The sequence below is a fragment of the Phaenicophaeus curvirostris genome, chromosome 6 (genome assembly GCF_032191515.1).
Source record: "Phaenicophaeus curvirostris isolate KB17595 chromosome 6, BPBGC_Pcur_1.0, whole genome shotgun sequence".
Lineage (NCBI taxonomy): Eukaryota > Metazoa > Chordata > Aves > Cuculiformes > Cuculidae > Phaenicophaeus > Phaenicophaeus curvirostris.
In genome coordinates, this window is record NC_091397.1 from 27,377,661 (window position 1) to 27,388,500 (window position 10,840).

Below are 10,840 nucleotides of genomic sequence, written 5' to 3' on the forward strand. Positions count from 1 at the left end.
TCTGAAGAATATAAAGGACCACTTCTTAATTTTCCATCTCCTGCTGCCTTGAAAAAAAGAAAATCCCTAAAATTTCATAGGTCAAGCTATGATTACATCCATTTTGATAAAATGCTGAATTACAGAACAGATAGGACTTTTCATAGAATCATAGAATCATACAATAACCAGGTTGGAAGAGACCCACCGGATCATCAAGTCCAACCATTCCTATCAAACACTAAACCATTCCCATTAGCACCTCGTCCACCCATGCCTTAAACACCTCCAGGGAAGGTGACTCAACCACCTCCCTGGGCAGCCTGTTCCAGTGCCCAATGACACTTTCTGTGAAGAATTTTTTCCTAATGTCCACCCTAAACCTCCCCTGGCGGAGCTTGAGGCCATTCCCTCTTGTCCTGTCCCCTGTCACTTGGGAGAAGAGGTCAGCACCCTCCTCTCTACAACCTCCTTTCAGGTAGTTGTAGAGAGCAATGAGGTCTCCCCTCAGCCTCCTCTTCTCCAGGCTAAACAACCCCAGCTCTCCAGCTCTCTCAGCCGCTCCTCATAAGACCTGCTCTCCAGCCCCCTCACCAGCTTTGTTGCTCTTCTCTGGACTCGCTCCAGAGCCTCAACATCCTTCTTGTGGTGAGGGGCCCAGAACTGAACACAGGATTCGAGAAGCGGTCTCACCCGTGCCGAGTACAGAGGGAGAATAACCTCCCTGGACCTGCTGGTCACACCGTTTCTGATACAAGCCAAGATGCCATTGGCCTTCTTGGCCACCTGGGCACACTGCTGGCTCATGTTCAGTTGGCTGTCAACCAACACCCCCAGGTCCCTCTCCTCCAGGCAGCTTTCTAGACAGACTTCTCCTAGTCTGTAGCACTGCATAGGGTTGTTGTGCCCCAAGTGCAGGACCCGGCACTTGGACTTGTTAAACCTCATGCCATTGGACTCTGCCCAGCGGTCCAGCCTGTTCAGATCCCTTTGCAGAGCCTCCCTACCCTCCCGCAGATCGACACTTCCACCCAGCTTAGTGTCGTCCGCAAACTTGCTAAGGGTGCACTCAATGCCTTCATCCAGGTCATTGATGAAGACATTGAACAGGGCTGGACCCAGCAGTGAGCCCTGGGGAACCCCACTTGTCACTGGCCTCCAGCTGGATTTCACACCATTTACCACCACTCTCTGGGCCCGGCCATCCAATCAGTTTTCCACCCAGGAGAGTGTGCGCCTGTCCAGGCCAGAGGCTGACAGTTTCCTAAGCAGAATGCTGTGAGAAACTGTGTCAAAGGCTTTACTGAAGTCCAGGAAGACCACATCCACAGCCTTTCCCTCATCCAGCAGCCGAGTCACTTTGTCATAGAAGGCGATCAGGTTAGTTTGGCAAGACCTGCCTTTTGTGAACCCTTGTTGACTGGGCCTGATCACCCAGTTCTCTTGCATGTGCTTCATGATAGCACTCAAGATCACCTGCTCCATGACTTTCCCTGGCACTGAGGTCAGACTGACAGGCCTGTAGTTCCCTGGATCCTCCCTGCGACCCTTCTTGTAGATGGGCACAACATCAGCCAGCCTCCAGTCCAGTGGGACTTCCCCAGCCTTCCAGGACTGTTGGAAGATGATGGAAAGGGGTTTGGCCAGCACATCCGCCAGCTCCTTCAACACCCTTGGATGAATCCCGTCCGGCCCAATGGACTTGTGGGTGTCTAGTTGGGCTAGCAAGGCTCTGACCACCTCCTCTTGGATCACGGGTGCCTCATTTCGCTCCTCTAACTCCTGGGTTTGTGCACAGATGGAACAACTTTCTTTACAATTAAAGACTGAGGCAAAGAAGGCATTAAGTACCTCAGCCTTTTCCTCATCCCAGTTCAAATTTATCTTACCATGTACTCTTGGATGATAGAAATCAACTTCAGAGGAAGATGGGAGTTCTTGGCATTTCTGTAAAACATAAGCTTCATCAACACTTGTAGGATTGGCAAGTCTGGTTTGATGTATCTGACCTTTTGGTCTGTTGTCATTGCAGTAAACAGAAAGAACACAAGAAAACAATTTTCCTTTAAGGGTCTTCAAAGTTCATGCATCAAACAGAATGCGCAAAGCTGCAGCATGAAAATCTGATGGTTTGGGTTCACAGAGTCGCTAAGCAATGTCATTTCTGCCAGCTTGTTGATAGGTAGAATGAAGAGCATTCACACAACCCACACTCAAAGTCTCAGCAGAGGTGCCCACAGCAGGTGCCTGGGCTGCGTGAAGTCCCCACGCAGGCCCCTCCAAACCACCATTTTTCTCAACCACCCTCTCAAGCAGCCCATGTTGACTTCAGAGGGACTGCCAGATCACTGGGCCACCACCTTTCTTATTTTTATGCAGAGTCTTATAGGCAAAGTGTAGGCACCCCCAAAAGCTGGGAAGAGGCTCACACCTGGTCACGCTTTGGGGAATACTTTGGGGCCTGAGGAACGTTTTTGGTTAACAGGGTAGTTTCGTTTTAAACATGTGTTTATTCAGCAAACAAAGTGCTAGGCCCACCTTGGATACCTAGTTACAAGCCATCAAAAGGCTCTTGGAGAGGAGGTCAGCAAGGCCACCTTAATGCATCCAAGAGTAAGCAGAGTGGTGGTACCAAGGAGCCGATTCAGCTCCTGAGCAATTTCTGCTTTCTCAAAAGAAATACTATTAGCTCCTGCTAAACTCTGCACAGAGTGTCTGATTTAGGTTGTCGTACCGCGCATCATGACAACACAGGTGCTGAGGGGCCACCTGGCTTAACTGAGAAGCCTCATGCATAACTGACTTTGGAGAAACAAGATGTGACAACTGTGAAATGGAAGATAGCCTAAGCCATTAGCAGAGCTGAAAGCCAGCAGCAACGCAAACCTGTCATAAGGGAAGGATGAAGTCAGAGATGTGCTGCTGGAGAGACTGGTCATTCCCAGTGAAGGCATTCGCCCCATCAGAGCGGCCAGCCCAGCCGCAGACGCTTGCTGCCCTGCTCTAGCAGCCCTGCTGCAAGCACCCACCCGGGTCCCTGGGTCCCCAAACGCTGCGCCCACGGGGCCAGCTCCTCCTCAGCCTCGCCCGTCCCTCCCTTCGGGTCCAGCCACGCTCCGGGCACGACGGAGGGAGCGCCCAGTGGGGGGAAGGAGCCAGCCTGGGGCAGGAGTCGCGCCCGCCGGCTGCGCCCGCTCCCTCGTTCCCTGCCCACTGCTCGTCCTCGGTGCGGGGCGACACACACGGAAAAGCGGCTCCCGCACCCTTGCAGCCGCGGCTGCCTCCGCGTCCCTCGGCTCCGCGTCCCTCGGCTCCACGTCCCGCGGCTGTCCCAGCCCCGCACCCGCCGCCCCGCGCGCCTCGTCATGGCGGGGGCTGTCATGGGGCTGAGATGATAAAACCAGGGGTAATGGGATTTAGGCAAATGAGGCTGCCTCGGCCCTCCCCGTCCGCAGGTCTATAAAGCGCGGGGCGCTCCCGCCGACGGCCAATGCGCGCGCAGAGCGGCGCCCGCCCTTCCCGCTGCAGACGGTGCGTGGGGCCGCCGGGAGCGTGTCCGTCTGTCCGTCCGTGCGCTTTGTCCGTGAGCGTGTTGTACTTTTACGTTACTGTCTATACGCGTGTGCGGGGGTGGTGGTGGGTGCCTGTCTGTTTGTGCGTCTGCTCTGTCGGAGCAAGGATGCTCCCGTGCCTGTCCCGGTGTGTGTATCGCGATGTACGAAGGGGTGTTTGCGTGCCTCCAGATACGTGCGTGTGTTTGCGTGATGCGGCTATACCTAGGTGCGTGTGCATCGAAGGTGTGATGCCTTGCGATTTAGATATATGCGTGAGTGCCCGGGCGGGTGTAGGTAGGTGCGCAGGTGTGAACACACACCTGTGCGACGGTGTGTTTCTGTATAACTCTACCTTAGCATGCGGAGGGACCTCTGCCCTGCGTGCCGGTGCCTGCACTAAGCGCACACGCGTGCGTGGATGGGGTGCGTGCCCGCGGGGGCCGTAGCTGTCGGCGGGGGGGAGCTGCGTGCGGGGCTCGGGGCGCCGCTGCCTCACCCTCCGCCCCCCGCAGGACGTCGTGGCGGCGATGAGACTCCCGCTGGCTTTCGCCGTGCTCCTCCTGGCCTCGGCGCGGGCGCTGGCCTCGGAGATGGGCGCCCCGGACGACCTCAGCTACTGGTCCGACTGGTCGGACAGCGACCCGGGGAAGGTGAGTGGCGGCGGCGCGGGGCGGGCGGGGGGTGGGGCGGGCGGCCCCGCTCAGCCCCGGCGCTGTCGCCCCGCAGGAGGAGCTGCCGCTGCCCCTGGAGCATTTCCTGCAGAGGATGGCCCGGAGACCCCGGCCCCAGCAGTTCTTCGGCCTCATGGGCAAGCGGGATGCCGGTGAGCGGGGGTCCCTCTGCATGCCTCCTCCCAGCGCCGCGCCCATCGCTCGGCTCTAACGCCTCAGACCTTCCGCAGAAGTTGCGGTGTGAGCTGCTCGGGTTTTGCTTTACTTCGTTCATTGTTGTTTTGTTGTTTGGTTTTTTTTTTCCCCCAAGTTTAATATCAGATAAACCCACCGACAGGAAAAGAGGGGGCTTCACGCTCAAGTGCAAAGCGCTCACCAATTTCAGTACGAAACCCACAGTAAGAAGGGAAACCGTAATATCCAGGTCGGCGTACGTGCTGCTGAACTGCAGTATGTGCACACCTGTGTGCCAAATTGCACAGTCGCCAAGTTGTGTAGAAATCTGTTGTGTATACAATTAACTGCCTTGTTTTCTACATGTTTAGTGACTCAAGAATTGGTCCTAAACAGTGTGTGTTTAGCTGAAACAAGATTTCGTAGCCTGTTCAAAAAGAAATGCAGTTGTAAGTGAGCACCTTAATTTTCCTTACATGGAATATGTGTAGGGTAGTTTCTGTGTTCGATTCTTCAAAGCGTTGCAGTAGTGTCGTATGTATATGCCAATCCTTTTCAACAACTCTTTATTTCTTTTTTTCTCTTTCCATCTTCCAATCAGGTTATGGCCAGATCTCTCACAAAAGTAAGTTTAAAAAATGCAATAATTTTAAGTAATTATTGGAAGATAGTCATTTGGGGAATGGTGTGTCTGAGGGGATTTGTTAGAAGGCGACTGAGTTCAGCTAAGGACTAATAGCACCAGTGGTGGAGAAATCTTCTGTTAAGGGGTTGAAGCCGCCCCAGTGAAACCATGAGCCTGTGCCTTATCTGAGCCACCACAAGCTTTGAGATTTCAATCCACATTAATGTGTGAATGTTGCAGCTCTCTTTTATTTCCCATGGGAGGGATTCTGAAAGCCTTTCTCATAGGCAAGGCAGGCTTACTGCCAGACTCAGAAAGGAGCAATTAAGACAGCAAAATGTGGAAAATTGGAATAGTGAATTCTCAAGCCCTGGAGAATGATTCCACGGGAGAGCTCATGTCATTGTATGTGAGATACTGTATGTGTGCTCTCAGCTTTGTCTGGGTGGTGTCAGACCCCTGCAGCCATCAGAAGCTGATTGATGATGTGCTGCCCTATAAACAACCGTATCATGCCCCATTAATAAGCATGTCTTGCTTTGCTTCTGTGTAACACGAAGTGGGAGATGCTATCAGCAGTGTGGTGTTACCTTGTTCTGCACAGTGACAGTTTTATTCTCTGAATTTATCTGAAGATGCTTAGAGTGGAGCCAGAAGACTTCTAATAAGTAGAAATAACTTGTAGTCTGTGAGATCTTCTCTGTCCACAGAGGCCAGTAACTGTCCCAGTGTTTTTTTACCCACAAGGTTTTATCACTACAATTATGTTTTGGAAGACCAATAAAAGAATCTGATACAAAGCTGATGCCAAATAACCTGCTGACTAAGTAAAAAATTATAGCTTTCTGAAGCTAATTCAGCTAGAATTAATACCTGTGAGGTCTGAGGACCATTCATCTTGCTTTCTAGATGAATTAGGCAATCAAAATTCTTTCCAAAGGGAAATTTCCAAGTTTGCTTTAAATGTCAGTTTAGAGAAAGAAGAATGGCTCGGTTTTGGTCCTTATCTGAAACTAGAGCTACCACTGTATCTTATAGATGTTGAAGACCAAAACTTGAAGTAATTTATCCTTTACACATCCAGTGCCTCAAGGAGTAATAATGGCACAGAAAGGTAAAAACAGAACTCATTTATATTCCAAAAATAGAGCCAGACTGTCTAGCTCAAACATGTCCAGACGTAGAGTCCCATAGGCTTCCTCTCCAGTGAAGGCTCTGCTTGACCTGTGAGAAAGATTTTTTTCTTCTGCGTTACAGAGAAAAAACACCAACAGGTAGAAGAGATGCATCATGTAGGTGCAGACTATGGCAAGATACTGCCTTCCTGTGCATTTGCTCAAATCCACGGGAATTGTACTGGGAGGAGAGTAAGAATCAGTTATTTGCCATTGTTTTTCCATGAAAGTTTGAAGAACCACAAAACAAACCAAGAATTCTGTCAGAGTCAATGAGAAGACTTCCACTAACTGCCCTGTGCTCTGATCTAACCTGCCTGCAGTGATTAGGCAGATTGATGTTCATTCTCCGTTGTCCAAGAGTGGTGTAAACAACTAGTATGTGAGATAAATGGGATTGGAACCTGTGTTTTCTTTCCTTGTGAGAACATGCTACCTTAAAACCTGCCTATTAAAAATTCGTTATAACACACCCAAATATATTTTTTTCAGGGCATAAAACAGATTCCTTTGTTGGACTTATGGGAAAAAGATCTTTAAATTCTGGTACGTACATGACTAAATCTAGTACGTATATGACTAAATCTGGTACTCGGTGATATACAGTCTCTTCGTTCAGCTGCCTCTTTGTTCTCTCCCAGCAGATGAAAGAAGCAGCCTTTATGCAGTATAGACCTAGAGTACTCTGCATATGGACCAGGATTTTCTTTCTTAACCAAGATATTTCGGGGTGTGCTTCAATCTAATGCTTAAGATGATCGGACTAGTTTGTGATGCCATAGTGCACCCAAGGTCAGATAGAAGTCCCCAGAGTACATTTCTTGCTTCCCCTGTTCTTGCTAGCAGCATGTTCTGCCAATACCTGAAGTGCCATTACAGGAAAAGATGAAATTTTACTCACAAATCAGGAAAAAAAATGAGGCTGGAAATGTTTAAACTTGTGATCCAAATCCCTCCAGATAAAGGGATGCCTTCGTTGTCTCAGCAGAGCACTATTCCTCAATCTTCAGCAGGAGGTGAAAGAGCAGAGATCTGCCATTAGCACCCCCTCATTCTGTAGGTCAAGCTGTTCAACATTCCCAGAATCCTCCAACTTCCAACTTTTCACTTTACCTAAAAAAAACCAAAAAAAAAACCAAACAAGCAAAACCCATTTTAAGCTTTGAACTGATACTGTGTTTGTTTTGTGTTTTTTTTTATTTTCCCATAGTACATGTATAGGGCAGAATACTCCTTCCTCAAGTCCACAGTCCCTGTGGGTAACTGTAGAATGCTGATAGTGCTACCTTCCCTGTGCAATAGGGCTGTAATGCGTAAATCCTTCACTGTGAACCATAAAGTGTCAGTTAATACCCTAGCATAGGAATTAAAAAATAAAAAAACTAATGTGTGTTTCATGCCTCTGAAATAGTTCTCACTGTTTTGTTAAATGAATGATAAAAGTTAAATTACTAGCTGACACCTTTATATTATGTGGATACATGCTGCGATCTATATTCTGCAATTATGGTTGTCAGTAACTTTTCAATTAAACCCTATTCAGACTAGTGATATTGCTCTCTGCATCATTTTGCAAATTGCTATGTATCATGAATAATTTTGTACAATTTTATCTGTGGTGGCAATAGCTATTAAATGCATAATACCTGTAAATATATCTGCTATCACAAAAGTAAATAGCCTGGAAGTAATAAACTGATTTGATTTCCACTGGGATCACATTTACATTAATATGAGAATGTAAAATACAGCATATGTTTAAGAAAGGCAAAGATTTGATTGCCTTAATTTCAAAATTGATGGTATAGGCAAGATACTGTAATGTAGTGTTTGTAACAAAGGCGCATTATGAAGTTTTACCTTGTCAGGCTATGTAATATCTGCCTGACAGGTAAAACTAGAATTTACTGCTTTTCTGCCTGATTCCCTGAGAGGAAAATGTTTAGTTGCTTCTGCACCTCTGGAGGAGAAGATACATCCTTGGGACTTTGTAATCAAAGCAAAATTAGGAGTGTATATATATATGCAAGGACTGCCCTTACTTCTCCAGACTGAAATATGTTTGCCTGGGCAGGACCTTTTCTTGGTGTCGTAACAATCCATATTGAGAAAGTTCAACTCATTTTCTATTTGTGCATTCAACTCATTTTGCTTTTTTGCATGGTGAAAAATTGAAGTCAGATTAACTTAAAACTGTCACTGATCTGAAATGCCAGCTCCCTGCAGGATGCAGTGCTGAATTCCCCCAAACTTGAGGTGTATTTCATGCAATATGCTCCATGAAAGCAGTCCTCTCTTTGGGGTGAAAGCAAACGTGACTGGTGACCAGCTACATCACCCTGTGATGAGGCTCTGCCCAAGAAGGGCTCTCTGGGTTTCCCTCCTCTAAAAGAGCAAGAAGGAGAGATCTACTGTACTGAATGCTAAATATGTTATTGAAGACTATTTTAGGCTTCAGTTGGTCCACAGGGTAGTCTGAGGTTTGCTTAGCTCCTGCTGCTGATTTTAGTAAAAGGTATTGCTATGTGCAGGGCTTGGGGTCAAGGGAGGTTTAAACTTGGTGAAGAGCTGACTCTGCAGGACAGAAGGTGGCAATGTTGATGCAGAAAGCCTCTAACCACAAATTGATCTGATTGCTTGGATCCCATCACTTAGATGGGTTACTGGAATGTAAAAAGGCTCTGAGTTAATGGAGCTTCAAGCAGCTCAAGAGAGGAGAGGCAGAAAGCCCTGCTCAGACTTTCAGCCTCGTAGAGGAAAGTGTCATCTGAGGGGTAAAACCAAATCAAAACATCTCAGGGCTAGGTCAGGATCCCTCGTCTCAGGTCCAATGCTCTGATGGCATCTGGCCGTGACCCAGCAGGCTGCAGGTCTCTGATGTTTCCTTGTGGGTGCTGGGGATTATGCAAGTCTGTACCTTGTGCTTCATTCTGCTTTGTTTCTTTGCAGGATCCTCTGAAAGGAGCGTAGCACAGAATTATGAAAGAAGGCGTAAATGAGACATTCTCATGCATTATTTATTAAACTTCACTTGTTCCAATGGCCAATGCAGCGTAATATAAACTAACCACTGAATGGAATAATTATTTATTTAATAATAACCAATGGGGGTTGGTTTTTTTTTTTAGTTATATGTTCAATAAAATGATTACTTTCCACATTGTGGCAGCGATACATGTTGTGTAGGTGCATTGTGGTTCTGAAAGGACCATCAGCCCTGGTGTCGTCTCACAACAAAGCACATTGTTTGATATGACCCATAAAGTTATGTTCACTAAACAAAGAAAATATTTTGTTCACTGAAAGCGAGTCTATCAGCATCACAGGCAGTGCAGAACAGAGCTGATGTACAGTCTAGTGCCTCAATTTGTTTTGATGGTTTTTAATGTACTGTAATTTCCGTATCAAAAAATATATTTGTATCATTGCAGCATGTTTTATGTTTTGTGACTACTTATCTGTATATTTTAAAAAGGATGGGGGGTAAGGCTTGAATGGAAATCCGAGGTCCTAATTTCATAGTCTGGAATTTTATGATAGCACCATTTTAAATAAAAACTACTCTGGGGATTTTGCAACATACTTTATTTGGTGGCAGTGACGTTGTTGTGGAATGAGACTTGGATCCAAGTGACAGTGGTCTGAGACTGGAAAGAAATGTCATAGGAATGACTTCCTTTTACAGGGAGGCTGTAAGTCTCCTAGTGCAGGTTTGGCAAATTTGCTGCTGGAGACAAGAATTCCTGGGATTCCTCCAGGTCACACAAGTGTCATCCATCCTAAATCAAATGAAAGTTAAGAAGCTTGTTGACTGAATGAAAAAGGCCCCATGTAACCCCCAGCTCCAAGTAGAGTAATTTGCTGTGGAGTTCATCCATTATTGTGAGTTTATTATTTGAAAGCCAAGCTTTTGATAAATTCTAGCCCTCAGATTCATAATAAAAGCATCTATTGGCTTGAATCCATGCAATATAAGAGAAAAAAAATGTGAGTGTGATTATCTGTTTAATTAAAATGTCTGGTTACTATACTTCCAGAAAAGTCCCAAAATGCTACATACATCTTGCCACATGCCAAGGCATCTGGAGATCTATATTCTCTCCACCTGCTAAAAGCTATACTTCTGTTTGATACTCTCATATTCTTTGTTTGATAATAACGTGTGAGGTTTCATCTCAGATTAATCAGCAGTGAGAACAGACAGCACATACAAACCAGATTTCAAAGTAAGTAATACAGAGCGATTACTGGTTGTTGTTTTCCATTTTGGATGTGAACTTGACAACCTCCATTTTCAAGTTTGCTTGAGGCATCCCCATAACTGCACCCTTTAAGGGTGGGTGGGCGTAGGATCTTGTTCCTGCAAGGTTAGGAGCAACGCCTAAGCATGCCTGTGCTTAAAATAGACCAGACTTCCAGCTAAGCAGAAACCAGCTCTGGTAAGGTGGGGGTTACACAGTGGGAAACCCAAGGCAGACTTGCAATGGGGACCACACTTGTATGAGATAGTGGTTGTACTGGTGCTCTGCCAGCTCTTCGTCTTGCCAGGACTAATTTTCAGACTAATAAACTTGTGTGTCACTCCCACTGAGCTCAATGAGGGGGGAAGCTGATTGCTGGGCTAACAGCACGGCAAAAAGACTCTGGAAATGCATGCTGAAT

The 10,840-nt window shown here is 46.9% G+C and overlaps 1 protein-coding gene across 1 annotated transcript; it reads left to right on the forward strand.

Annotated features, from left to right (window-relative positions):
• Window positions 1-3,385: 3,385 nt before the first annotated feature.
• Window positions 3,386-9,990, forward strand: TAC1 (tachykinin precursor 1). Its single transcript, XM_069859037.1, has 6 exons — window positions 3,386-3,510; window positions 4,046-4,183; window positions 4,260-4,356; window positions 4,980-5,003; window positions 6,671-6,724; window positions 9,128-9,990. The coding sequence occupies exons 2-6, from the start codon at window positions 4,061-4,063 to the stop codon at window positions 9,175-9,177; spliced, it is 348 nt and encodes a 115-aa protein (XP_069715138.1). The 5' UTR covers window positions 3,386-3,510; window positions 4,046-4,060; the 3' UTR covers window positions 9,178-9,990.
• Window positions 9,991-10,840: the final 850 nt, after the last annotated feature.